This window comes from Agelaius tricolor, unplaced genomic scaffold (genome assembly GCF_023055355.1).
Source record: "Agelaius tricolor isolate 1412-34295 unplaced genomic scaffold, bAgeTri1.0.p SCAF_2, whole genome shotgun sequence".
NCBI classification, from domain to species: domain Eukaryota; kingdom Metazoa; phylum Chordata; class Aves; order Passeriformes; family Icteridae; genus Agelaius; species Agelaius tricolor.
The window spans coordinates 1-27,167 of NW_027269262.1; the positions used below are offsets into that span (position 1 = coordinate 1).

Here is a 27,167-nt window from a genome sequence, read left to right on the forward strand (position 1 = left end):
GTAGACCTGTTGTCCCCGGCCGGAGCCGGGGTAGACCTGATGTCCCCGACCGGAGCCGGGGTAGACCTGTTGTCCCCGGCCGGAGCCGGGGTAGACCTGATGTCCCCGACCGGAGCCGGGGTAGACCTGATGTCCCCGGCCGCAGCCGGGGTAGACCTGATGAGCCGGGTCCGGCTCGGATCCATGGTTGACCTCCTGTCCCCCTGTTGTCGCCCGCCGCCCGGGCACCTCGCCGTGCCCAGCGACCCCAGAGCCGGGTGAAGCTCACAGCCTCATAACACCCCGGAGCCAGATGGCTCGGATTTACAACTCCCCCTAATTACAACTCCCAGCCCTACGCCAGCCGGGCTCCAGGCGGTATGTTAACTCTTTCAATGCTTTAATCCTGCCTCGAGTGAGAGAAAGGAACAAGATACAAGCATGTAAAAGAACAAGATGAAAACATCATAGTCAGTGAGGAAGATTTAAGTCCCAGATGGGAGGGAGGGGAAGATGCCTTGATCTTACAGCTCAAATTCTCTTGTAAGCTATGGAAAAAAACCCCTTTTTCCTTATAACCAAGGAAACTATGAGGAGATGAAAGGGTTCAAATTATAGATACCAAGTAAAGACCTCAGTGCCAAAATAAGCAGATGTTAAAGTGGCTGTAATCCCATGAGAAGTTTGGGCAGAGAAAGAGAGAGTAGTCCTGTGCCCCCAGGAGAAGAAAGAGAAGATCTCTGTTCCCAGGGATAAAGATGATGTTAGAGATACATAATGAGAATTTTTACCTTTGAACAACTTATCTCTAAAACAATACCCATAAGTCAACATGGCCTATTGACAAGCTGTGGGAAGACTTGTGGAAATGGGACGGACTTCACGATAACAGGGTTCCCTGGGCGTCTCTTATTTGCGATGAAATGGAGAGCCATGAGAGAACTGTTTTTTCCTCTTGTGAAGAAGTCTTCATAACCTTACCAAGAGGGACTTCTCTCCCTAATTGAACTAAAGAAAGACTATTTTAGAGGTGGTAAACTAACTAGAAATTTCAGGTTATCAGTGGGAAAGAAAAGGTTGTGGGGGAAGAAGAAGTGTTCTGAAGGGTTTGTTCTGATTCTTACTACTTTTTTTTCTTTTAATTACTTTTAATAAAATTTTCTTTATACCCTTTTAAAGGTTTTGAACCTACTTTACCTTTCTCCTAATCCTATCTCACAGCAGGAAATGAGTGCACCGGTAATTAGCCAGCACTGAAGCCCACCACACTCATCAACACATTAGTTGGGAAATTTTAAAATTAGGAAAATCTTAAATTAACAAATCCAGACCACTACAGGAGGGCATGTCTGTTTTCAGTTTTGGATGTTTTACATGGGATTTTTTTATATGATTTTTTTCAATGTATAAATATGCTTGCTTGTCAGAAACAAATATATGTTGTTCCTATTGTATTTAGATTCAATTTCCATGAAAGTTGGTCCTTAACATCTGTTCATATTTCTGGTTTTGGAAATTTTTGATAGAAGCAGTTTTGCTCTTGGTCCGAAACTTAACCCATTCCAACAGATTGTCTCCTGACACTTTTTCCAAGATTTGCGAAAGCTCAGAACTTTACTCTGAACTTTGTATTTAATGTTTCCTACTTCAAATATATTTCAACATTTTATTGAATGTCAGAATAATTCTTTTAATATTTGTTTCCCACACCTGGAAATGTTAATTAGACTTCTTTTGGATATTAGATTTAATTTATATTTATGCATTATATATCTATGCATACAGATTTATGTTTTATTTCATTTAAGTGTTATGGCTGTTTTCTTAATTTACTTTCAACTTTCAGACTACACTTGAGGTAGCTGATACCCTGAAGAGAACACTGATTCTCTTGGAGACCAGTGGCACGCCTCCATCTCAGGAGAGGCATATGTTCATGGACATATCTTTTGCCCAATCAGAAATAAGCAGACTTCTTAACCACTTTGAGAACTCCCTGACTGCAATTTGTTGCCTGACTCCCTGACTGCAATTTGTTTCCTGTAGGGCTTGGAAGTAGATGTCTTCTCTTCTTTCCTGTCCTAGTCTACAGCAGAGATTCAGTCTTTGGCATTCTCTTCTAGAAAGTCTTCTGAAGAGTAGTGACAGTACTGTGACACTGGGGTGCTACAAATTTTTAGTCTCCAAATGTCTGATCTGCATAAAAGCTGTGAAAATTGAGTCCCAATTTGTGACCAGTTGTAGCATATTTAAAAATGTTATCATTCAACTTTATGTTTCATGTGAATAAAACCATGATGAGATTATCCAGTCCTGGAGGTAAGGCAACAAGTAGGCATGCAGATAAAGATAATTGATGTCTTGACACTCTCGAAGTTAGGATGGTGAACTGGAGAGGAATGCACTTTCAACATCGGTGTTACCAGTTTTGGATGTTCATCATATTTTGGACACTTCTTTCTCCCATATGGGAATCTTCAGTGTCTGTGAGGACACAGGCCGCCATCATCTGCTGTATCAAAAAGCAAGCAGGATCTTTGTTCCCTCTTGCTGTATCAGTGGTAGAGTTAGAGATGCAGGGCTTTAGTATTTGCATGCAAATGATAAGTCCGGATCATGATGTATATCTGGGCAGAGATTTTCCTCAAGAGAGTGCTCTATTTCATGGTTCTTGCTTAAGTTTAGATGGTCTCAGAACTTCTTGCAAGCATTTATTTCTTTGGATTGTGGATTTGCTGTGTGCCATTTTCCCCTCCTCCCACATGTTCCCATAAGGTGATAAGGTTTGAACCAGAACTGTCATTGTGTTTGCAAATATCCTAAAAGCTGTTTTTTTGATTTTTGGTGAAAATAAGTTACGGTGATTTACACTGCCAATTGACAGGGGTGATTTAAAGGACACAGACACCAATGGAAAGAATGGTCTTATTTTACAATGAATATTAAGATAATACAAAAGTAAAATTATACATTCAATAAAACACATGCTTGGCTCTACCAACAAGCAAAAATAAGCAAGGTAGTGTACCTAGTCATTACTTTGTGAGAGAAAGGATAGTGATTGAGAAAGCTAGATCCATCATCAATTGCCTAAATACTTCACCATCACCCAGAGTCCGTAGTTGCTGGGAAGCTCTGTTTCACAGTGAGGACCTGAAGAACCCTTCCCAGCAATTAGCAAAATCCTACATTGTGAGTCCACCCGTAGGTGAGGCCTCCAAATTTGCCCTGAAAGTGGATCCAGCTTTTATAGGTCCAAATCAGCAAGTCAAAGTGACTTGAATGTATTTTTAGCACAGAAACACCTGAATCTGATGGCGTGCTTGCTGACCAGCCAGGGCCAGGGCTTGGCCAGAGCCCAGGCCTTGGCTGGGAGGGTTTTCCCCTAAAATACCTTACAAGAAAGCCTCTATTCATGTTAGCTGGGAAAATTTCTTAAAATGATACATTTCTTGCTGGTAACTACAGAAGGTTATGTGAAAGTTTTTAAAGCAGGGGTTTGGTGTTAAACAGTGGGTATAAGCTCTTGGTCATCTCTTTTTAGCTAAATAATACTGATGGTGTCAGTAGTCACACAGTGCTTGGGATCCATCTAGTAAGTCAACTCTGTCTTAGTAAGTCAAGTAAGTAAGTCAATCTAGTAAGTCAACTCTACTGCTCAGGCCTGAGCACATCAACTGGTTCAGTAATAAATCTTATTGTGGTGGTTTGACGGGAAATATGTTTTTTGAGATGCTATGGTTTGGGCCAATGGATATTCAGACCTTAATACCTGTGTTTGGGCCAATGGATATTCAGATTTTAATATTGGCATTAGGACATGGATCGGCCTCTGAGAACACAGGGTTAAAAGCAGAGCTCTCCCCTGGGAGCCTCCTCTTTTGGTTTTCCAGTGGGAAAGAGTTCAGGTCTCTCCCCCGGCCCAGCTGCTGGCTGGGCTGGGGGAGGGGAAAAGCCATGTGGCCGGTAGAGGTAGGCCTGAGCTCGGGGGGGGGGGGGGGGGGGGCGGGGGGGGGGGGGGGGGGCGGGGGGGGGGGCGGGGGGGGGGGGGGGGGGGCGGGGGGGGGGGGGGGGGGGGTGGAAGGGTGGAAGAGAGACCGGGAGCCATCGGGCAGCCCCCCCCCCCCCAGAGAGAGAGTACAGCCTGTGTCTGCTGTAACCTTGAAACTTGATAAACATGGGCCTGTGCCGGCAGCACGGCTGGGACGGAGAAGAAGGGGGGGGTTCAGCCGGTCACTTGTAGGAGCTTTTAAACCCTTTTTGGAGAATGAGAACTTTACAGATCATTGATCTCTCCTAGAAGATAGAGTGGAAGATGAGGAAGGAAATGTGCAAGTGTGAGAGAGGTCTGGGCAAGCGAGATAGTAGAAGAGTAGAGAAGAATCCTAGTGGGAAGAGATGATGGAGTGGCTTTTGCTGGACTCTTTTTGTATAGCCATGGACAGAGCCATGTTCCTTGTGATACAGAGACTGCATTCTAGGGGGAGGCAATGCCTCAGAACCAAGAGGGTTCAGTGTTGGTGCCCCTTGGCCCCAGGGGGTGAAAAAATATGGGGGGGACAGGTGTCCCAAAGGAGAGATTGTGGGGACAGGTGTCCCAAAGGAGAGACTGTGCCTTTTTTGGATTGGGACAGAGCATCCTTAAAAAAAGACAACCCTAGAAGCTGCTCTGGTCCGTGTTCAGTGGTGAGAGCACTGGACATGAAAGGAAGAGGTCACGATGGCAGATGTTCTCCGGGTGGTGCCACGAGTGACACGGAAACACACGAGGCTTCAACTGTGTTTCCAGGGGAAGCCCATGGTACAAGAAGGACTTCTCTCCTCTTGATGGACTGAGGATTGATTGTTTGAAGGGTGGTTCTGGACTAAGAGTTGGTGATTTGGGGAATAGATGTATTGTATTGGAAATTTGGTGGGGGGAGGAGGAAATGTATTTGTAAGGTTTTCATTTTCCCTGTGTGTGTTCCTTTTTATCCATAGTTGTAGTGTAGTTAATAAAGTTTTGTTTTCTTTCTTCCCTAAGTAGGAGCCTGCTTTGCTTATTCCGGGTCACATCTCACAGCAGAAACCAGGGAGAAGGTATCCTCATGGGGGCACTGGCATTGTGCCAGTGTCAAACCATGACACGTATATTTACTCAGATTTATTGGTAACCATTTATATAAACAGTTATTTGGCAGAGCTGAGGAACCGGTAAGCAGCTGTTTGAAAGGGGAATGCTTTGTAGACCCTTTGCTAGTGTTGTGCTATGGCATGCATAACACTTCTCAAGGTGAGTTCTCTTCACATTTTTAGTTTTAAAACACTGACATTTATTTTACAGTGTTAGGTTCTACATCACAGAAACATCTAGCTTAACCTTCAATAAAATGTTCCGGATAATAAACTCCTTAACAAAGCAAAACTTTTTTTAAGGCTCTGAAGGTCTCCCTGCCAGCTGAAACTATGCAAGGCCTTGAGAGCATTTGAAAAAAGGTCTTACAAAGGCAGTAAATGAAATTTCTTTCTGTCAGACAATACCCTTTTTCTGACCCAGAGATGGGGCAACTGAGAGGTGTTTTAAAAACTTTTATTCCATTTTCAGTCTCATGAGAAGGGTGAGACAATACAGATGTTGTAATTCACGTCATCACAATCAGAAGCCAGCTATTTCCTAATTACAATACACTATAAGTGTTTCTTGGCCTATCAGCTTTTTGCCACACCATGCTGTAGGTGCTTTAAAGCCAATCATCTAAAACTGCCTCTCACGAGTCCTAATACAAAGGCATCTTTCATAGTTGTATTTCTCCAAAGTATCTAGTCTTATTTGCCAGGCCATCCATTGAAACTTTTTTTTTAACTCCATTTCTCTCTCAACAATATCTGTCCTATTCCATGGCATTTCTAAGTCAACATTTCTTATCTCAAAGTTTGCATACAGATGCATACTGTGTGGGCCTTCTGTCAGGCCCTGAGAACTCTCTACACATCCATTTCCCACATCTCTCTATTAATTTAAATTTTAGTCACTGGACTTCCTTCATAGATCTTTGATGCTGTAATCTTCTCTACAGCAGTAGAAGTCCCCTTTTTGTTCTGTTATAGTATCTAATACTTTCACTGTCAGGCAAATGGAAGTTTAATTTTTCCTCTGTCTAGATGTATCTATCTTCACAACTTTTCTTGTATGCCAGTTCTCTAGAGCAACAGCAGTAAATTGCAAAATAATCCTCCATGGTAATGGTAGATAATGAAGGTTCAGTTAAAAAAACCTCTGCGTTCACTAAACAGAAGTTAATACTGAATGAAGGTTCAGTTAAAAAAAAAACCTCTGCATTCACCAAACAGAAGTTAATACTGAAGTCTTCAACCTTTTTGAGTTCAGTTTGCAACATTTTCAAGTCATTTAACTTAGTTTTTTGCTTAATCCCCTAAACCAGGACTAAAACTCTAAAGGTATCACCCATCTTTATCATCTAAGGTGCATTTTCTGCATTTCTTGTGCATGTCTCTATGCTGAATGAAATCTGAATTTCAATCTTAATTGTTGTTGTATGGATCAAGTATGTCCTAGAGCTGTAGTCATACTGTAGCTTCTGTCTGAACTAAATTGTACCAGAGACTTTTGTATGTCTATCTGTAGGGATGCATAAGGAATACTTATTTCAAAAGTCAGAAGTTTGATTTCAAAGCATTAGTTTTTGCATTACTAGAATTTTTCTGTTCTTATTAACAAAAGGTCAGAAAACTGTTTCAGAAACATACATTGTCCAAACTTTCAGATGTCTGAAAATTGTCTGATACTGTTCTAACAAAAGGAATCTTGCTGTAAGACTGTGATGTATTATTACTGGTACTTACAACTTTAAAATATTTGTGATCAATATAAATTGCTGTTGTGTGATAGAGTATCATCAGAAAGCTTGCCAGGAGTGGGGTTATGGAAGAAATCTTAGCATTGCTTGTATATGAGAGTGTTGAGAGAAATAATACACCAGGTAAAAAACTTAACATGACAAGACTTCCGAAGATGATGTGCCTTCTCGCTTTTGCAAGTAATGACCTAGATTCTGGTATTTCGAATTCATATTTACTTTAATCTGATTCTTAGTTCAAAAGTTGGCATCCAGCCTTCAGAATCCTATGTGGGTCTGTGAGAATTGAAGTCAAGACAGTGCAATATACAGTGCAGTCCCCTTACAAGAAGTTTTCTTGTAAGATAGGTTTTCTTGTATGTTGCAGAATGCATGTTAATTCTCATTGTCTGAAGTTCCACAGTACAGTTTTAATTAATTCAGTGGTTTTGCTTTCTTCCTGCTTTACTGTGCATCCATTCAGTTTTTCTTTTTTTCTTTTCCCTTTCCTTGTGCCTGCTCTGTGCTATTTCAACTCTTCACTGTGTCATAAAACTGATTTATTAAAAGGTGGAGGGTTATGGTGGTTTTGGTGGTTTGTTGTTTTGGATTTGCTTTATGTGATGGGGGATTTTTCATTGTTATGAATTGGTTTATTGTGCAATTGCTTGGCTTTACTGTTACAGCTGGCATAGGTTGAATGATAGGTTAGGCCTTATTGTCAGCTAGGAGGAGCGGTAGAGGAAGAAAGGAAGCCAGACCACTGTCAACAAGCTGGAGGATGACTTAACTATATTGCATATGACTGTAGTAACGGGTGTACTAATTAGTACTTCTATAGTTACTGTCCTTGAGGAATTTAGCAGTTACCATGTAACTGGGTAGTCTGTGTTTATGGAGTTTTCTGATATTTCTGAGTTTTTTCTTTTGGCTAAGATGTCTGTGCTGGTCAGTTCCGGCTAGTAATAATTGCTCCAAATGAGAGCTGCTGTTTTTGCAGATGAAGGGAACTGGGAATTGGCTAAGGAAGAGTGCAGACTAGATAGTTAAGTATAATTTCACAAACCTGGGCTTGTCTGTGCCCTGCTAAGGTCTTACATGCAGATAGGGAACATCTAGTTTTTCTTGAAGTAGGAGGTAAGATCTGATATGTAAAGGACTGGAATTGATGACACCTGCAGGAAATTGCCCTTGACAGTAAGAAGAAAACTGAGGCAGACTTGCTGTGTCTCCCACGTGTTACCTTACAGGAAGAGGAGCACTACTCTTACTGGTGGCACTAGAAGCGCTAAGTTCAAAGATAAAACCACCAGCTCAAAAGAAGAAATTATTAGAGAAGTTTTTATCTCTGTTGTATTTAAGATCACCAAAGAAATAATTATGTTAATGCTTTGGACATAAGATGATTGTTTTGGGTGTTATCAATGATGAACACAGTTGAGTTGATGCATGTTTGCTGTTGAAAATCAAATATATCAAATGTGTCAGTAGCAGAATTGATTTGTTAGTAGTACTGTTGATTTGACAGTGGCAGGAATACAGTTTTTCCTTCAACATTAGTGGTCTTTGAGACTGATGCAATTGTAATAATCAATTTTTTTTTTCTTGTGTTAAGATTGCTTTCACACCCTGCAGGAGTGAGTGTAGGAGTCCTGTATAATGTTTTGATAAAGCACTGATGTTGGGTCATGGTGGATTGTGTCTCTGCGAGTGTAATAAAGCTCAAGTTAAATTCGCTTTTTTTACTTACTTCTAAGTCTGTGCCACCCAGGACCGTGCCCTTCGTGCCCAGCCTTTGTGACAAAAACATGTGAATGTGGACAAACAAGGTAAGAATGCTTCTACTATGCAGACATAATTTTAGTTATTATAAACATAAGAACAGTTTAAAACTCTATATACTAATTTTTTTTTCGTACAGTTTATTAAAAATCTGCTGAACAAAGTTTAATCTGAGCTGTGACTTGAATTTGTGGTTAAAATGATTTGGAGAATTTTATATTTTGAAAAAATGCAGTTATTTTTAATTTTTCAAGAAAGAAAGTAAAAATAACAAAAAATACTTTTCAGTTTATGGTACATGTGGCTGAATTGTTTGAGCAGTCTGTAAGTTGATTCGATTTTGAAATCTCATACTAGTATTTATTAATTTTATTTGCTAGAAGACTCCAAGAATTTAATAGAAAAAATGTTCACGTCTTTTCTATCTGAATGAAACGAGATCTTAAATTACTTAATTTCAGAAATAATAATTTCAAAAATAATGTGGGTTTCTCAGAAACTATACAGAGAAGTGTATCCCAGACATGAAAGTAATCTTTTCCTTACATGTTTGGTGCATATAGTGTCATTGCCAATAGCAATATGGTACTGCCTATACTATGTGTGATCACTCATAATCAGTTGGCCTGAGTCTTTAGAGTCCCTTTTTCTTGTTATGTAGAACTGATTCTGTGTAATAAATTGCTTGCCTGAGTTTGTTTACAGAACCAAAAAAGCCATAAACCAATTTCAGTGTTACATTCTTGCTCTGGAAAAAAGATCTTTTGGTTTTTTGCAATTATTGCTCAGAGTTTGAATCTAATACTACACAATATTAATTTTTCAGAAGAAGGTACTGCAATTTCTGTGGCAGTATTTGTAGATAAAAGCACTTTGTCTTCAGCAGAAAAATGGATTACTTGTAGATGACTGAATTTTATCTTCCATAGTAATATTACCTCCTTTTATTGTTTAGGGTTTTTTGTTTTTTTTTTTTCAAGATGTCAGATTTTTTGCAGATGTCAGATTATTTCACCAGATTGCTGATTTTTGTAATAGTACATTTGATACTTAAAACCTGCTTCAAAATAGCATTTCATAGGTACTGTATAAGCATCGAGGCTGTATGGCATGGCATCACCAACTTAAGGATGTTTTAAAATTATTATTTCAAGTACATGTTTTACAGCCATTGTATGAGCCATCCAGAGTTGAAAAAATAGGAGAATTGATTTTGTCACATTTTTAGACAATTTAATAAAAAACTCAGTTGTTTTCATAGTCATCTGACCCACTGTTAAGGCCCATATCCCTATCTTCATTGTGTTCAATGGATTTAGGATTGTTTAAGTCTTCAGAAAGATGTCTGTATTGGAAATACCTGCTTTTCTGACAGTGCAAACATGAGTTCATGCATTTGTTCAAATTTTAGTGTCACCTTGGGTTGTTTTCCCCCATTTTCTTCAGGAAAAATTCTGTAGACTAACTACTGTTAGAGGTGTTTTACTTTAGTGAGGTGGAAGAGGGGAAGCAAGAGGAAAACTAGGGGTGTTATTTCCTAAAGACTTTCATTAGTAAATTATGCTGCCTTTTGAAGATATTGATTTTTTACTGAAAATGCCTTTCCCTTTTTATTAAATACTGTATAGATGTCATGTAGCTGACAGGCTATGTTGTCATTTCTCTACAGTCATTCAGTTCGCTGTGGTCAATCAACAAAAATTCATTGTTCTAATGTATGTGGAAATACTTTAAACTGTGGAAAGCACAGCTGTACTCAAGTGTGCCACTCAGGAAAATGTTCACCTTGCCAGTTAACAGTACAGCAAGGTAAGTACTGAAATGCTTTTCAGATATCTGCCCTATACAGTGAGAACAAGGGGGTGGAAAAGAGCAGTACCAAAAGGCAGGTGCCAGTTTTTCCTAAACCAAACAAAATCTATTGCTGTAATCCTGCCATGATGATTAGGCTGTTGGAGCATGTGCCTTGTTAGGACAGGCTGGTGATACTGGACTTCCTTATCTTGATAGGGCTGAGTAGTAGCCTTTCAGTAGCTAATAATTAATTTAAGAAGACAGGGACAGGTTATGCATGTGTGAAGGATGAGAGACAATGAGCTTAAATTCCTTGTGACTAGCTGTAAGGGAAACCTCTTTTCTTGGGATTTTCAAGACCAACTGAATAAAACACTTGAGTAATGTGGTCTTATCTCAATGCTGACTGTGCTTTAGGTAAGGGCTTGGACTAACTAATCCTCTTTTATCTGAATTATCCTCTGATCCTACTGAATTTTTTACTATAATTATAGGAATTAATTAGACGGTAAATGAAAGAAAAATAGAAGAAGGTATAGGAAAGTGTAACGTGAATGAGGGGTGTGGGTCAGAGGCAGAGACTCACACTCTAGAGTTCTTGTGACAGTCTTGAGTTTATTCCTCCAGCTCATTTTATAGGCGCTTCAGTTACACATGTGATTTGTTGAGGTCTTAGCCCCATCCAGCTCTGGCCGATGATACATCTGCATTTAGAGCTGAATGACATTGGCTGAGGGTCCCTGTGCAGATTGAATCAAACCTATCCTTGCCCACCCAGGGATTCCAGGGCAACAGGAGAGTACATTTCAACAAGCTTCTCATGATTTCTGTTAAAATTTTGTAAACCAAGACTTGAATGGAAATTAAATTGACTGAGTATGCATGCCAGTATATAAATAACTTTATAGAACAGTTTATACAGAAAAATTCAGGTTAATTTTCTCATTTTTAAGGTAGTAATTAACTTGTTATGTATACTGCTTTAAGAAATAAAGCAGTATACATAACAAGTTAATTGTGCACATAGTACCACTTTATCAAAACAAATAATGCTGGAATTCCAACTTCTGTAGAACAAAACTCTTACATTGATGAAATAAATCTAAAGAGGAGCAACTTCTTTATCCTTCTAAAAATTGATTGTAACAATTTTTCACTTCTTACCTCTTTGTATTTGCTGGAGGTGTTTTGTCACTGATATTCTCTTGTATTTTCTGTGGAATATTGCTTTCTTTCAGTGTGTTACTGTGGAAGCAACTTTAAAGAAGTATTGTGTGGATCAAAGGAAGAATTCTCTGATGGTTTTGGGAGTTTCTCATGTCAGAATATATGTGGCAAGTAAGATCACTATGACTTACGCTTTTAAAAAGAAGAAGGTTATTCTATTCACAATAACTTACTGTGATGCTCTTAGATAATTCCCCTTTTAAATTTTTTCTTGTTTTCTATTTTGTTTCTTTGATGATTCTTTTTTCCAGAAAATTAAATTGTGGGAGGCACAACTGTAAGCAAGTATGCCATCCTCAGCCTTGCCAGCTCTGTCCACGACTTCCACAGGTTGTGTATCGTTGTCCCTGTGGTCAGACTCCTCTCAGCAAGTTACTGGAACTAGGATGTGTTGAACGTAAAATTTGCACAGATCCTATCCCATCGTGTGGAAAAACATGTGGCAAACCTCTTTCTTGTGGTAGCTATGGTAATTAGAAATTTCTGTATCAGAGTATTTGAAGTGTCTCATAGTGTCACCAAAAGTCAGGTGAATAGAACTCCTTAACACCAATGCAGCATTAAGAAGCAGGCATTCTTTATTGCGGTACCAGCTGCAGGCGGGATAAGTTCACCTAGAGTCGTGCATTCCAATTCTCTGTAAGCACGTTGCTTATTTACTTAAATTACATACATATGCTTCACAATTTGCAGAAATCTCATACATATTATAATTGCTCATTACCATAAAACTCTCCTCCTGGTTTAGTCTTTTTATGGTCTCATTTTGGCTGTGTTTGCATTCCTAAGTTAGATGTACTTACTCCCCCAGTCCCTTTATCTTCCCTCTGTCCTTGCTCTGGAAGCAGGACATGCCTGTTTCTTTGTTAAAAGTACACAGATGCAGTCTTTGTTCTTAGATTAACCCTTTTGATATCAATATTTTGGAAACAAAACAAAAAGTGGTCTTTAAATATTTAATTTCAATAAATTAATATTTTATTAGTGATTTTGAGTTTTAACCAAAATGAGTCTAAAAACCACTGTAGAGCCTGCAGTCTGGCTGTGTGTTCATAATAATGCTTTAAAATAAGGAAATAAAACTCAGCTGTGCATAAGCTTAGTATCATTGACCAGTTATGCTCCTAATAAATATGATGTTACATGGTCATAGATTTTTTTATATTCTTAATATTTGTATTTTCATTTTGCTAGAGTTCATTCATACATGTGAAAGCCTTTGCCACGAAGGAGACTGTAGACCATGTTCTCACACATCAAATATTTTTTGTAGGTGTGGCTTCAAAAAAAAGGTGAGTGTGTAACCGCAGAAGCAAGTAATCTTTGCTGCTTTTTAAAGCTGTAGAGAAAAAGGAACTGAAGAAGTATAAAGAAGTACTGTGCTCCTTAGCTGCAAAAACTTATGTTGTATACTAACTGATAGATGGTATCTAGCTTACACTGTGAAGTGGTAACATGCTTTTACTATGAAGGCAATTTTTAAAGTATTTTGGCAGAGTTTGAACAGAGTTCTATTAGTGTAAACATTCTGCAAAATCCCATATTATTCTGGAGTATCTTTGTAGCATAAGGAATTGGTAGTGTTGTCAAGAGTAAACTGAGAGAAGAAAGGCAGCCTAATTAAAACTTTATAGTAATAGCTTGTAGTCTCCTTGTAGACGTTTTAGTAACAATGACATGGTTACTGATTCCTGTTCTTTGTACATTTATATAGTGATCCTCTAGGTCCTCAGCTATTGTTATTTAGTAATTATTATATTTTTAAACCATGCTACTTTCTGTAATCATAGTTTTGAAATTTTTGGCTACTATCACAGAAGCTTTGATGACTTTTTGACCTGTTATATATCATCTGCAAGTAGAGGTGGCTTCTGAATATATGTAAGTCTGTAGGTGCATTGAAATTACTGAGAGTTTGCTAGCGGTTGGAAATGCTTTCTCCTAGAAGTTTGCTGAAGGTAGTTATGGCGTAGAAGGCTTTAGATTGCATTTTGAATCTTGAAATAAAGTAGTGGTGTTTTGGGTTTAGTTCATGAAGTTTCTCACACACCAGAAAGACGCTTCTATAAAAAGAGTTAACTACAGTGATAATTTCAATCAATTATGAAAAATGTAATACTCAGAAATGACAGCTTAGAATATAAAGTTATTGTGAATGCTTCAAATGTCAACAACATTATTTTCATCCATCACATTTTATTTTCATGTTGAGGTCTTTAGGTACACCTTTGTAGATCGTAACATTAGGCTTCTTCCTTTCTTTTGTCAGACTTGCGTTTTTGGGATATTTGGTCAAAGCAGAAATTTATGCACTCCTATCAGTACTCTCTGGGAGAGCTCTATTGGTTTCCATCACACAGATTTCTGGTTTCTTGGGACAAGCCTGATTCTCTCAGTTTACAGTGACACTTAAAACTGCTGAATTAAGTGGAGAATACAAAACTACATTTTTTAAAAATTGGTATTGAATCTTTAAGGAACAAATACTGTGTTAAAAGATTTGAGGATTTTTTTTCCCAGTTTTTATTTAACTTTTGTATACAGATGTGTTATACACATGAAAACTGAGTGTGTATAACTTTTTTCATGTGACCAAATGTTTTCTAGATAAGTATGTTTCAGTTGTTTCATTTATTTTAATCTAATGGCTGCTTTTTTGTTTCCTAGGAAATCCCATGTGCTCTTCTCAGAAATAAAGGTACAAGATAATGATACATATGTAATGTAAAGTTGTTTAAAAATTAACACAGCTCATAGTAATTTGGGGTTTGATTAACAAAGTTGGCAAATAGCTAATCTGTACTGCATCTTATATCCATGCTTCCATGCCAAGTTGGTAATTTCTGCTGCTTGTTCATGGTACTGGTCATGCTGCTATGTTTGGGAGAAGGTTTGAAATATAAACATACTTAGTTTTCTTTAATCTTTTACATAAGGAAAGACTTCTTCACATTTGATCTCAAAGATTATGTCTGTTTTATTTTGAACAGTTTCTTACACCACCTGCCATATTCAATAGGTTGACATCCCCCTCCTACTCTCCCATCATCCTGTATAACTTTTGGTCAACTTGCACAGCTCAGATTCAGTGTAATAGTTTTACTCTGATGCCTATGTTTCTGGGGAAATACAAGCTTTGATTCTACTTCACATTGTATGGTGATGATCTTTGCATCATCTTTGTTCCCATTTGATGCTTCTTGGTATTCAGGATGTAATATCTCAAAATTCACCTCAGTGAAATCTTTATTGACCCCTGTCTACTGAGGTATTTATTTACAAGATACATAAGGGAGTAATATCTTTATTTTCTAATTTGACCTTTTGTCTATGAAGACTTTGCTCTTATGGAATCCAGAAGTGATTCCCTTTTGTTAGCTGTTTATGGTAATAAGGATGCTTTGCTAGCAGTAATTTCATGAGCATATAGCAGTAGTTGTTTTTAGCTGACTAAAACAGCTAAAACCACCCCAGTTTAAGCAGTCTTAAATTGGACGTTTGTGGTACTTCAGTGTATCAGAATATCCTGTTTTCTTTGTTCTGTTGTGTGGAGTTTATGGTGTGAAGGTTAAGGGGAAATTAACTAGCTTCATGAATTCTGCTTTCCAAAATCCTTTCGAGTAAGGGTTTCTTTAAAGAAAGGCAAGTGCCCACATGGGGATAATTGTGAGACAAAGCAAGTAGTTTAAAAGTTTGTTTGCTGGCTTACTCTGTGTTAGTTTCTCCTAGACCATGCCCTGCAACAGCCTTAGCATAATATTGTAATTACAGGTTTTATTCTCAGCATATGCAAAGACCTAAAAGTTAGGAATTTGGGGGGATTTTTTTTTTAATAGCTGCTATTACATTCATGTGTGACAAGCGATGCAACAAGAAGAGATCATGTGGACGACACAAGTGTAATGAAGTTTGCTGTGTGGTGAGTGTATCTGTGGTTCTATAAAATTGCCTGATGTGATGTGTGTATAATTTTGGTTGTGATGTTAATAGAGAATGAAGACGCACAAAAATGGAAAGATACAAAAGAAAAAAATACTATTTTCTTTGTTGGTTATGCTCACAAAGTTTGCGTGTGTGCATTTATTTTGCAAGTTTTGTTTTATAGGTATCATTATAAAAGTAAAGCCAAATTTCAGCCTAAATGCAGTTAAATCAGTGTAAAGGTGTTTTTGTCAATGCAGTGATTCCAGGGAAAATGGAGAGGGAAAGCATATTACTTAATAGAAGAAGCGTAAACCTTGTAGCTGTGTCTGTAACAGAAGTCTTAACAGAATCTGCATTAAAAATGGTGTATTCATACACTGATGGAAAAGCTGTATAGATTTGGCTTAAGCTATTTTTTTGCACTATACAGTTTTGTCTATCTATTATTAGAAGTAGTTTGGAACCTCAAAGAGAAAAAAATAACCAATAGGGCTTATAGGTAAATTCTGCTTTTTCTTTTTTGCCATTTCTTAGGACACAGAACATAAGTGCTCTTTGGTTTGTGGTCGTAAACTCAACTGCGGGCTTCATAGATGTGAAGAACCCTGCCATCGTGGCAGCTGTCAAACATGCTGGCAAACAAGTGAGTTATGTGGAAAAATACATAATTGTCATTTATTCTGGGAATACATTAATATCTCTGTATAGCTCTAGGCAGTTAATGTTATCTATTTCACACTGGTGAAAAAGGAGAAAGGTGATGTAGATTGTAAGGATACTGTTTACAGATTGAAGCAGCTTCGCTGCAGTAGTACATGTGTCTCTCCTGTATTATATGTACAGGGACATAGTCAAAGACCTCCATTTTATGGAGACCAACTTTTCATGGAATCATCCTGGCAAAGAGAAGTTGCTAGAGCTTCTGAAGCTCACTGTGCTTGAGTAAGCATTGTAGTCTGTCTTAATAGCCTATGAATATGATGCATGTGTTGACTGCATCTCTCATTAGAAAAATAAATATTTCTGTGTGCAAACATTTCTCTTGACAAAGGAAAATAGTAATCTTAATGTCTCAGAGGTCCTGTTAGTAACTTCTGGTCTAGTCGAGTCAGAATGCATGGATTTTTTTGACCAGTTGTTTTTCTTCACTGAATTCTGTGGGTTTAATATTTAAGGTCATTAAACTTATCCACATTGCTGCAATATTTTTGAGGATTGTATTTCACTCTCAGATTAAAGGAGACCTAAGGATTGCCTCCATTGTTAAATGGGATGCCTCCACTGTAAATTGCTCCACTGTTAAATGTGATAAAATCTAGAGGTCAATCTTCCATGCTGATTTTTTTTTCTGAATACAGGAAAAGCAGTTATGTACTTCAGGAACGAGAGTATTATGGTAATTTGGCTTAAACCTCTGTATCCCTGAAGTTTCCCATTTGAATCTGTCCAGAGGTAAATCAACTAAGCAGTATCTTTAAAGATTTCTTACCTGCTTTCTCTGGACACTGTTTTTTGAGATTACAGAGGCATATGTTATATGGTCCTATATGATTCTGATCCTGTAGTTGGTGGTCAGTCCTTCTCAGTACTCCCAAGGGCCATTCTTGACTCTGATTAACCTGTCTAGCCAACACTCTGCAGGTGGTTTATATCAGCCATGGTATCAAATGCCATGGTATGGTCAGCTGTAAATCATTTGCCTACTCATTAGATTGGATTTCTTGTCCCTGCTGTTATTGCTATTACTGCCTTTGCGAGGAATGGTGAGGACTGATATCAAGGTGCAATACTAGAGTGCATCTACACCTCTGTGTGCTTCCCAGGTACTTTGCTTTCCTGTGTAATTTCCTCAGTGCTGATAAGTGTGGTCCCTTTCTTGTGCTAGGGTTTCTTTATGCATGCACAGTCTACTTCAAGACAGGAATCCATCTCTTGGGGACAATAAATAATATCAGCATTAGAGACAGTGCATTAGGAAAAAAAAAGTTTTCAGATACTGTGTTTCTGCCCTTTGGATCAGACTTTTCTGTACTCTGTCCCCATTATCCTGATTAGTGCAACTAAGGGACTTCTCATTATAAGATTCTTTACTTATCATTTCTCATCAATAGCAAGCGACCAGTGTAGATGTCTAACATTCAGGTCTTTCAAAGACCTTGGAAGGTTGTTTCAAGGCCTGTAGTGAGGGACAACAAAGTTCTACTCTTTCCCATACTTCCTTTCCACAGGACATTCCTTTCCATGGACATTCTAATCTTTTCTACCTTTGCTTTCTACTTCTTTCTTCTAACATTTTGTTCACCCTAGCATTCTTATTTGCTGTAATTTATTGTAATTTAGTCTCCTTAGACAAAAATTGCAGGTTTTTTTACTAACTGCTTTACTTTAAAATACATGGGTAAATGAGTAGGATCTGGCCTGAGATTTAACTGATGGGACAGATCATAAAAAATAACCGGACTTGAGAAATTTCTGAATGTAGCAAAAATCATTGAAAAAGTGAAAGAAGTTTCAGATAGGAAATTTCACATCTGTTCCTCACCAAAAAGGGTGAGAGATGTCTGAGCTTCACAAGTAATTGAATGAGTGAGGTATAGGGAACCTTTCTGAGAACAAAGTTTCTCAAGGCCAGGTAGTTGTGATGCTGATGTAACCACACTAATAATAGCAGAAGTAGCAGATTTGGGTACAGATGTAGCTGAGTGGCCAGTGGCTGTAGTGGGTTTGCATCCAGGGTTTGGAAGCAAGGGGCTACAAAATTGGCTTCTGTTTGAAGCTGCTAGAAGCTACCCTATGTCCAGCAGAGTCAATGCCAGCTGGTTCTAAGATGGATCCACCACTGGCCAAGGTCAAGCTGATGAGGAATAACAGTAACACCTCTGTGAAAACATATTTAAGAAGTAAAAAAAAATATTGAACAGATGTAATTGCAGCCAGAGAGGAGAGGAGGCAACTATGCAGACACTTAAGATCAGTGAAAAAGGAGGGGGAGGAGGTGCTCAGGTGCTGAAGCAGAGCCACTATTGAGGAAGACCATGGTGAAGCAGCTGTGGCCCTGCAGCCCATGGAGGTCAACAGGGGTACAGAGGTCCACCTGCAGCTCACAGAGGAACCCCACGCTGGAGCAAGTGGATGCCTGAAGAGGCTGTGAACTGGTGGGAATCCTCTGCTCTTGGCAGGGACGTGCAGACCTGTGGAGAGCAGAGCTCGCACTAGAGCAGGTTTCCTGGTAGGACCTATGACTCTGGTGGAACCCACATAGGACCAGGTTTTGCCTGAAGGGCTGCACCCTTTGGAACAGTGATCTATACTAGAGCAGTTTGTGGAGGACTGTTGCACGCAGGACGGACTCCTGTTGGAGAAGTTCATGCAGAGCTCCCCATGGGAGGGACCCAGCTGTGGAGCAGGGAAGGACTCTTCTCCCTGAGCAGCAATGGGAAAAATATGTGATCAAGTGCCCCCCTTCCCTGAACCATGCACCACTGGGGGGCAGGAGCTGGAGCCTGGGAAAGAGGGAGGGGTAGGGGAGAAGTGTTTTTAAGATTTATTTTACTTCACATTATCCTCCTCTGATTTTATTAGAAATAAACTCAGTTAGTATGCCCAAGTGGCATTTTGGTTTTTCACATTATGGTATTTGGTGAGTGACCTCTCCTGGTCCTTATCCCAAGTCATTATATTTTCTTTCCCCTGCCTATGGGAGGGAGTGATAGAGCAGCTTTGGTGGGTGCAGGGCATCCAGCCAGGTTCAAGTCACTTTAATGGGGGAAAAATTATTTTGTTACATTATTTGGGAGGAATCAAATGGATGCATGGACAAATGGAGTGAAGGCAAAATAGACACCATTTGCACAAGTGAAGCTATTGGTCAACTTACTTACCTGATAGAGATCTGTGCACCTCATGTCCATTCTTTATCCTGTCATAGTTAAGATTTAATATCTTTCAGTGTAGTCTCATTCTCTGTTCAGTGTGTGAGAGAAGAATTCTTGAGTGCCAGCAGCTGGAGGCTTGTCTGCACGTCATGGGAGCACATAGTCTTTATGCTAGCAACTGAGAGACCAGATTGATATATCCTGTGTGTGAATAGCTGGAGAATGGGATCATAAGTTATAAGGACTCCTTGATCTGGGTGCCAGCACATGGATGGATGAGGGTTTGTGTGCAATTTTCTAACAAGCTTGCTTCAAAGCTGGATTGAGTAGCTAGTAGGAGTAGATCTGCCTCTGGAAATACCCAAGGTTTCAGTCAGTACCTGGGAAAGGAGTCTGTTCAGGCATGGATATTAGACAGCCTGTGCTAGTATTTCAGATTCATGAATGTGGTGTGCATGTGAATTTGGAGTGGATTGTCTGTATGTGTGTGTCTTCACTAATAAGCTTCAGTCCTATGAGCTGAAGAGAAGGAAGAGGACTTAGCTATTGGTATTCCTCTTTACTTGAACCTCATAATTCGGTTGGCTTTGTGTTAGTCTGTGTATCTGGTCACGTTGTTGCTATGTATATATTGTGTGTCTCATCTCTCTGGAATGTGTGTTCAGTCCTACCCTAGGGTGGAGCTGCATATTGATCTAGCAGCTATCAATTTCTGTAGAAGTGGGACAGTAGGAACATTTGGGAGGTCAGTGGGTTTTGCTTTGGTAGATTAGGAAGGAAGACTCCTGTGATTACAGAGTTAAAATTAGAGAACTTGCTGAATTCCAAAGCTCTCTTAACACACTCCTCTTCAGGTTAAAATTGTTGGTTTGTATTTCTGTTGCCCCTTTATTCTCTTACATCCTCCACCATTTTCTGTTGTTTTCCACTACCTCTTTCTTTGCTTATAGACCAATCATGTTCTCTTTTTGTTCTCATATCTCCTTCTGTACGATGTTAAATGTTTTCTTAGTGTTCTGTTTTTCTAAGCATTTATCTGTTTGAACTGTAGTTTGTATTCCAGTCAGTTTGCCAGTTTTTATATAGTCTAAAAGAAGCAGTGAATTGTATTAATTTTTGTACAGTGTTTTCATTGAGGTGGTGTATGTAAGTACTTCTGTCACTTTATTACTGAGATTTGGATATTATAGGAGTTTAAAACTTGTTTCCCGAACACAGAAGATAAAAAAATGCACTCAGAATAAAATAGGTACTGCCTGAGACAGAGAACTTCCAAAACATACCAAGCTGGGTTTGAAGTATTTGGACATGTTCATAATGAGCGCTTATGAGGATCCATGTAATAATAAATACCATAAAGAAAACTTGTTGTCTTTTGGTAATTTTCTTTGGAATCTTTATAATACTATATTCAGGGCTTGGCAAAATGACAAAATCTAACAGCAGTCTGAAAAAGTGATGTCAGGAAATTTGGAAGACAAAATTTCGATGATTGGCCTTCTGGAAGGGAATTCAAGAGATACCTCCCCTTTTTAAATCAAAGGTAGAACAGCAAAGCTTTCAACTTGACATGAGCATTTTGCTTGCTCTGGTTCAAAATATTGAAAGAACCACTCCAAAAGCAAAGCATAATTCCTAACCATATCTTCATAGTCTAGTTTTCTTGTAGAAGCAACAAAAGCTAATAAATTCACTAATTTCAAATATTACTGCTTAATATTAAAAACCAAAGCTGGAATAAAACATTTGCATGTTACGTAAAGATTTCTCATAGAGGAAACATGCAAATAGATGTAGTCATTAGGATATATTTGACTTTTTTTCAGGTTTTGACGAGTTGACTTGTTATTGTGGTGAATCTGTGATTTACCCCCCTGTTCCCTGTGGCACTCAGCCACCAGAGTGTAAAAAAACATGCACCAGGCCACATGACTGTGATCATCCAGGTAAGTCAAGGCATTCAGTTTTGATTGGGGTTTTTTTGAGTTTTGTTATTGGTTTTTGGTTGGTTGGTTTTGTTGTGTGGTGGGGTTTTTTGTTTGTTTGTTTTAATTTGGGGTTCTTTTAATCAAAATGTAGAAAAGTGTACATAGGTCTATTTGAAAATATATATCCAAGCCAACCAGCTAAAAACTTGCAATGAAAACTACTAATGGTACTTCTCACTGGTAAAAACACTGGTGTTTTTTCTTATTAGTCACAACACATTAATTGCTGTATTCCAAACATCAAGTGCTGTATTGAAACAGTAGGATAATCTAGGGAACAGTTAGTATCTATGTTCCTTGGAAATTAATTGGCTGATCACAAAATAAGTAATGTGGGTCAGACAGTTTCTGACAAATTTTGCCTGAGAGTAAAACCCTACTCACAAGTTAGAAAATTACCTGCTATTTAATTTAGAGTGTATAGAGATTATTCACATAAACACTTGGCATCATAATTTTTTGTGATGCATAATCCTTCCCATAAATTGTGTAGTTTTGCACTCTCATGCTTAATAGTCTTTACTGTCTTCTTTAATGCATTCAACTGAAGTATACTGATAAAACTGTTACAACTTTTGTATTTCTGTGACTGCAGTGTACCATTCATGTCATAGTGAGGAGAAATGTCCCCCCTGTACCTATCTCACTCAGAAATGGTGTATGGGCAAGCATGAAGTAAGTCTGGACAATTAATGTTTTTGAATACTTAACAATTTTTTACGACTGTAGGCTTAGATTTTTGTGTAGTCTTTGAAATGGAATATGTTACTGGAGTTGGAGTTCAAGGTGATTAAATTGGAGAAGTATATCTTTATTCTATATGCATGCAAACCAACTTTATTGGACTATAGTATAAAACAAAACTCATTCTTTGACCTAAGATCTTTTAGTATTAAGATTCTTATGTGGACAGTGTCAATGAAAATGTGAACAGTAAAAGCACTTTGAGATTTCCATTGATAATTTTTACTGTTAGTTGTCATCTTCTTCCTTTCCTCTTTCAGCTGCGAAGTAATATTCCTTGTCATCTCACTGACATATCCTGTGGACTTCGCTGCAATCAAATGTTAAAATGTGGAATGCACAAATGTAAAAGAATTTGTCATAAAGGAGAATGTCTTATAGATGAAGAATGTAAACAGCCATGTATTATTCCAAGGCTATATTGTAATCATCCGTGTATGGCTCCATGTCATCCTTCTTCACACTGCCCGACAACATCCTGCTGTGCAAAGGTTAGAGACCTAAAGAAAATTCACTGCAAAGTCAGAGATGAATTATATGGTTTAATTATCAGCCAGTAACAGTTGTGACATGTTTGTATATTGATAACCTAACATTTTGTCTCTAAACTTAAAATACTGATTTTTTTAAAATAAAAGTATTCATCACTTTTAGTTAGCCATTATTCCACTAAAATAGGCCATCTAAAATGAATAAGTTTATATCCTTCATGGCAGTAAATTGTCCATGGCAGTAAATAGACAAAACTTTAAAAAGCTGCTCACTTCTGTGATATGGCAGGTTGATCTTCAGTGTGAGTGTGGAAGAAGAAAGGAAAGTATGATATGCTCCGAAGCATCTAATACATATCAAAGGTTGGTATGGTAATAATTATTTCAATTCCTTACTGGACCTACTGCTTCACAATTTGATTATATTGCAGGTGGTTAGACTTGACTAAATATATTTAGTTCACAAGCTTTTTGACTTTTTTGTACTTTGACATGTGGTAGTTTTGGCGGGGGGGAGGGGGGTGTGGTATTTCCCAGAGCTTTTGTACCAGCTATGCTGTATTAGAACTCTTTTTTTGTTTTTTTTCCTGTTAGTCAGTCAAAGCTTGACTCCTCCATATGTGGAACTCTATTCTACCCACACAGAGCAATTAGGTACAGATGAATTTGTCGACTCCAGATTCAGGCTCCCAAATGTAGGTGATTGCAGTCCATGTGTGAATTGCTGTCCAAGTTTCCGATCTTGTATGATGGAACCTAGTCAGTAGAGATGATGGATGCTGAAGAGTGATTTAAAGTAATTCTGAAATAGCTAAATTTAGGCAGGTGAGCTTTGGCATCTAAATCTTGGGTTTTAATCTTGGGCAAACTGAGCCCTACCCAGCTGTATTTATTGCAGCAATCTCCAGATCCTATGTCTAAACTTAATTTTCTCTCTCATAGGAGAGAGAGCAAGGAATGAACAAGGAAAAGAAGAAAAACGGGGCTTTGGAACTTTTGAAATGAATATAGCAAAACAGTAATAATAATAATTTTAAAAGTCTTACTCTTAGGCTGTGATTGAAAGGGAGTAAAAAAAGTTAGTCTAAAGAGTTGGTATATGATCAGAATTCTGTTCTGTATCCTACTTGTTAGGCAACCAAAGTCTGAGATTCTTCCTGTCTTTCAGAGGAGATTTCTTAGTGATGGGTTTATTTGGAACTGGTATTGGAGGACGGTTTTTTTTGTCCTAGCCCGGCTTAGGGTATGATGCTTGGTTTCTGCTGAACGCTGTCCATATTCAAATTCTGACAGAAAATAGTTTAGCTTAGGTACTCAATGCTACCTAATGAAAACAAGGAGAAAAATGTGCTAATTAGAAACAAAAGTTGTAGTCAATACTTAGTTGAATGCAAGGTACATGTACAGAAGTTTGGTTTTTTTGGTATTTTCATCACTATGAATACAAATCAGAAGACTGGCTTAATGTTGAAATACCAGTTTAAATTGACAATTGCTTGTCATTAATGATAAGTTCAGAAGATAAAATACAAGTCCAGATTTTTGAAGTTCTTTCTCTGCTGTTTTATAATTCAGGCACTGCCTAAATATTCACGCAAGGAAAATGGTTCTTTGAAGCCAATGAAAGATCTTGCATGTGTAAAGTGAATGCATATGTATTTATTTCTCTGATCAGAGCCCAAATCTAGAGGAAGAGAAACTCTTCTGTTTAAAGCAGGTGTTTGTATCACTTAAAATGTGTTCATATGTGCTTACAAATTACTCTTGACTTGTGATAGTAACGTGCCGGCTAAGTTTGATAACTCCAGCAGTTCAGGTTCCTGAAAGATTATTCTAATTTTGTGGAGATAAGTTGGCCATTTTTCCTGCCTATCACCAAACCAAAACAATGATAACAAAAACCGTAAAAAAAACCCCACAGCAAAGTAAAAGTCAGCAAATTAGGGGAGTATCCAAGTTTTCTCAAAAATTTTAGAGAAATGATAAAACAGCTTTGGGCTTTATCAGTGAATGTTGGTGAAAGAATGCCCAAGGAAACAGGAAATACCTGTGCTGCTATATCTGTACATATGGCACAAATGATTCATATCATCTAATGTCCCATTATCTAGACTTTGGCATCAGCTGATTAATATGAAGTGCCTCTAAGTGATTTTTTTGTTTTATGTAGTATGATTAACGTTTTTCCTGATAGGTGGTTGGTCTTTGAATGTGATGATAAACATACAGAAACAAACATATCCTTTTATTTTAATGTAACAGAAAAGCTAGTTCAAGAGGATACAATGTTTTATTTTTAGGAATTTGTTTGAAAATTTTGTGGGATATTTCCATAAAAATTTGCTCTGTATTTTAGTTATGCAAATTTTAGCAAAGGAGACTGGGAAGACTTGTTATTGAAGGGAATTTGGAAGAATCTTTATAAAGAAAATGGTAATGATCTTGGTAGGCATTTTGTCCTTTCCTTGTGGATTGTGTTAGCCATATTTTCCAAGTAAATTTCTAAGTACTTTATAAATTCACTTTAAAGATTTTAGTTGCACACAGTCAGGGAAAAATCAGATAAAATGATAGTTAAAGCTATATGGTCAGCTGTAGCTTGTATAATTAGCAAGTGAGGAGAAAGAGTATTTGCCGTGCCTAATTTCAACTTGCATAAGAAGCACGTCCATTTGTTAGTTTTACTTCTGGTTGAGGGAGATGAGAGTAGATTCTTGATTTATGTAACTAGATTAGGTTCCTAAAACTTGGTGATGTAGAACTAGAATTCCAATCTAATGAGAAAAAGATCAGTCTGTCTTACTTCTTCCACCTAGATGTTAAATCTGCACCCTTATATACCTTTTCAGAAGTTTATGTGTTGTCTTAAATGAAATCTACCACTCTCTTTTTCAGAATAGCTGCTATATCTATAGCAACTAAGCTAACAGATCTACAGCTTGGGGATTCAGTGGAAATCAGTAGGCTTATTACGAAAAAAGAAATGAAACAAGCCAGGTAAGGAGATACGTGTAGTAACATATTTGAAGCCTTTGGGTGTACCTGAAGCATAGGTGACATGCAAAATATACTATTATGGTTATAAAAATGCTAGCTGTAGTACCAGTCTGACTTTACTTTAGCAATATGCTTAGAGTATTTTGCAGTTCTGTGGTGGTTCATGGTTTTTCTTTCGTGTAGAATGAGATCTCTGTCATTGTACGGTTGGTTGTTATAATTAAGTGTGGGACGATACAACTGTGGTTTCAGAGTTTTTTTCCTACTCTGCCAACTCATTGGAGTTCCTCTGCATTTTTTCAAGATTTCTAGACAGGGCAATAGACTTTATCTTTTGTTTCAGCAATCCAGTGTTCCTTTCTGGATTATTGATAGGCCATATTTTCTCCTAGTCATCATCTTAACTATTTACAATATTTTTGTATTACCTGTTTTAGAAGTTTTCATGTTTGTATTTCAGTTTGATTGGTGCTTTGGTGTTGTCATCCTGGCTGGCACCACAAACCTGATTTTAATTTTGTGATGTAAGTTTTCCTGATGTTCCTCAGGACTGAAATATCTTGTCCCTTTACTTATGTATGATTCCTTTATGAAGTGGTCAACTTTCTCCAGCATCCTTCTGTCAGAAACTTGACTTACTGAAGTCTTTGCCTTTGAAGTCCTTAATCTCTGGTTTTAGTTTATTTCTGTTATCATGTCTTCTTTCTTTGTATTGCATTTGATTATTTCAGTGTCAGTCTATTATGTGTGTTAAAATCTAATGTTCTTCTATATTGTGTAAAGTCGAAATAATGACATTTCCCATATACTTGCTTCATGATTTCCTGTACCAAAGCTAGTCCCAGCATACTTAAGAACTTCTGCTATTGTGTTGTAGTCACTAACACATATCTTTCTGTGTGGACACACACTGCTATTTCCTTGAACAGTTGAAATTACCAGAGATGGCTTTTCTTTGTACAAGTCTTTCCTAATATCATACCTAAACTGTGGTAGGTAGCCTTTATTTGCAGAATCACTAGGTCGGAAGAGACCTTCAAGATTATCAAGTCCAACCCATGCCCTAACACCTCAATTAAACCATGGCATCCAATCTTTTTTTTAAACACATCCAGGGATGGTGACTCCACCACCTATGAGGGCAGACCATTCCACAACTTTATCACTCTTTCTATAAGAAACCTTTTCCTAATATCCAACCTATATCTCTGTTGGCACAGGTTAAGACTGTGTCCTCTTGTTCTGTCAGTTGCTGCCTGGAGAAAGAGACCAAACCACACCTGACTACAACCACCTTTCAGGAGGTTGTAGAGAGTGATAAGGTCACCTCTGAGTCTCCTTTTCTCCAGGCTAAACAACTCCAGCTCCCTCAGTTGTTCCTCATAGGGCTCATGTTCCAAGCCCCTCACCAGCCTCATTTCCCTCCTCTGGATGCGCTCAAGCATCTCAATGTCCTTCCTTAACTGAGGGCCCAGAACTGGACGTAGTACTCAAGATGTGGCCTCACCAGTGCCAAGTACAGGGGAAAAA

General features: G+C 38.1%; 1 protein-coding gene across 1 annotated transcript in view; it reads left to right on the top strand.

The window, feature by feature from the left end:
- The first annotated feature begins 4,699 nt into the window (after positions 1-4,699).
- NFX1 (nuclear transcription factor, X-box binding 1) overlaps positions 4,700-27,167 on the top strand; it is a 45,082-nt gene continuing 22,614 nt past the window's right edge. Inside the window, exons 1-15 of the mRNA XM_071449990.1 lie at positions 4,700-4,780; positions 5,241-5,251; positions 8,573-8,644; positions 10,267-10,406; positions 11,630-11,729; positions 11,870-12,087; positions 12,813-12,910; positions 14,286-14,316; positions 15,455-15,537; positions 16,077-16,185; positions 21,244-21,363; positions 22,001-22,080; positions 22,410-22,640; positions 22,930-23,003; positions 25,536-25,637. Of these exons, the coding sequence (XP_071306091.1) occupies positions 4,700-4,780; positions 5,241-5,251; positions 8,573-8,644; positions 10,267-10,406; positions 11,630-11,729; positions 11,870-12,087; positions 12,813-12,910; positions 14,286-14,316; positions 15,455-15,537; positions 16,077-16,185; positions 21,244-21,363; positions 22,001-22,080; positions 22,410-22,640; positions 22,930-23,003; positions 25,536-25,637 (1,550 nt within the window). The remainder of the gene's footprint in view (positions 4,781-5,240; positions 5,252-8,572; positions 8,645-10,266; positions 10,407-11,629; positions 11,730-11,869; positions 12,088-12,812; positions 12,911-14,285; positions 14,317-15,454; positions 15,538-16,076; positions 16,186-21,243; positions 21,364-22,000; positions 22,081-22,409; positions 22,641-22,929; positions 23,004-25,535; positions 25,638-27,167) is intronic.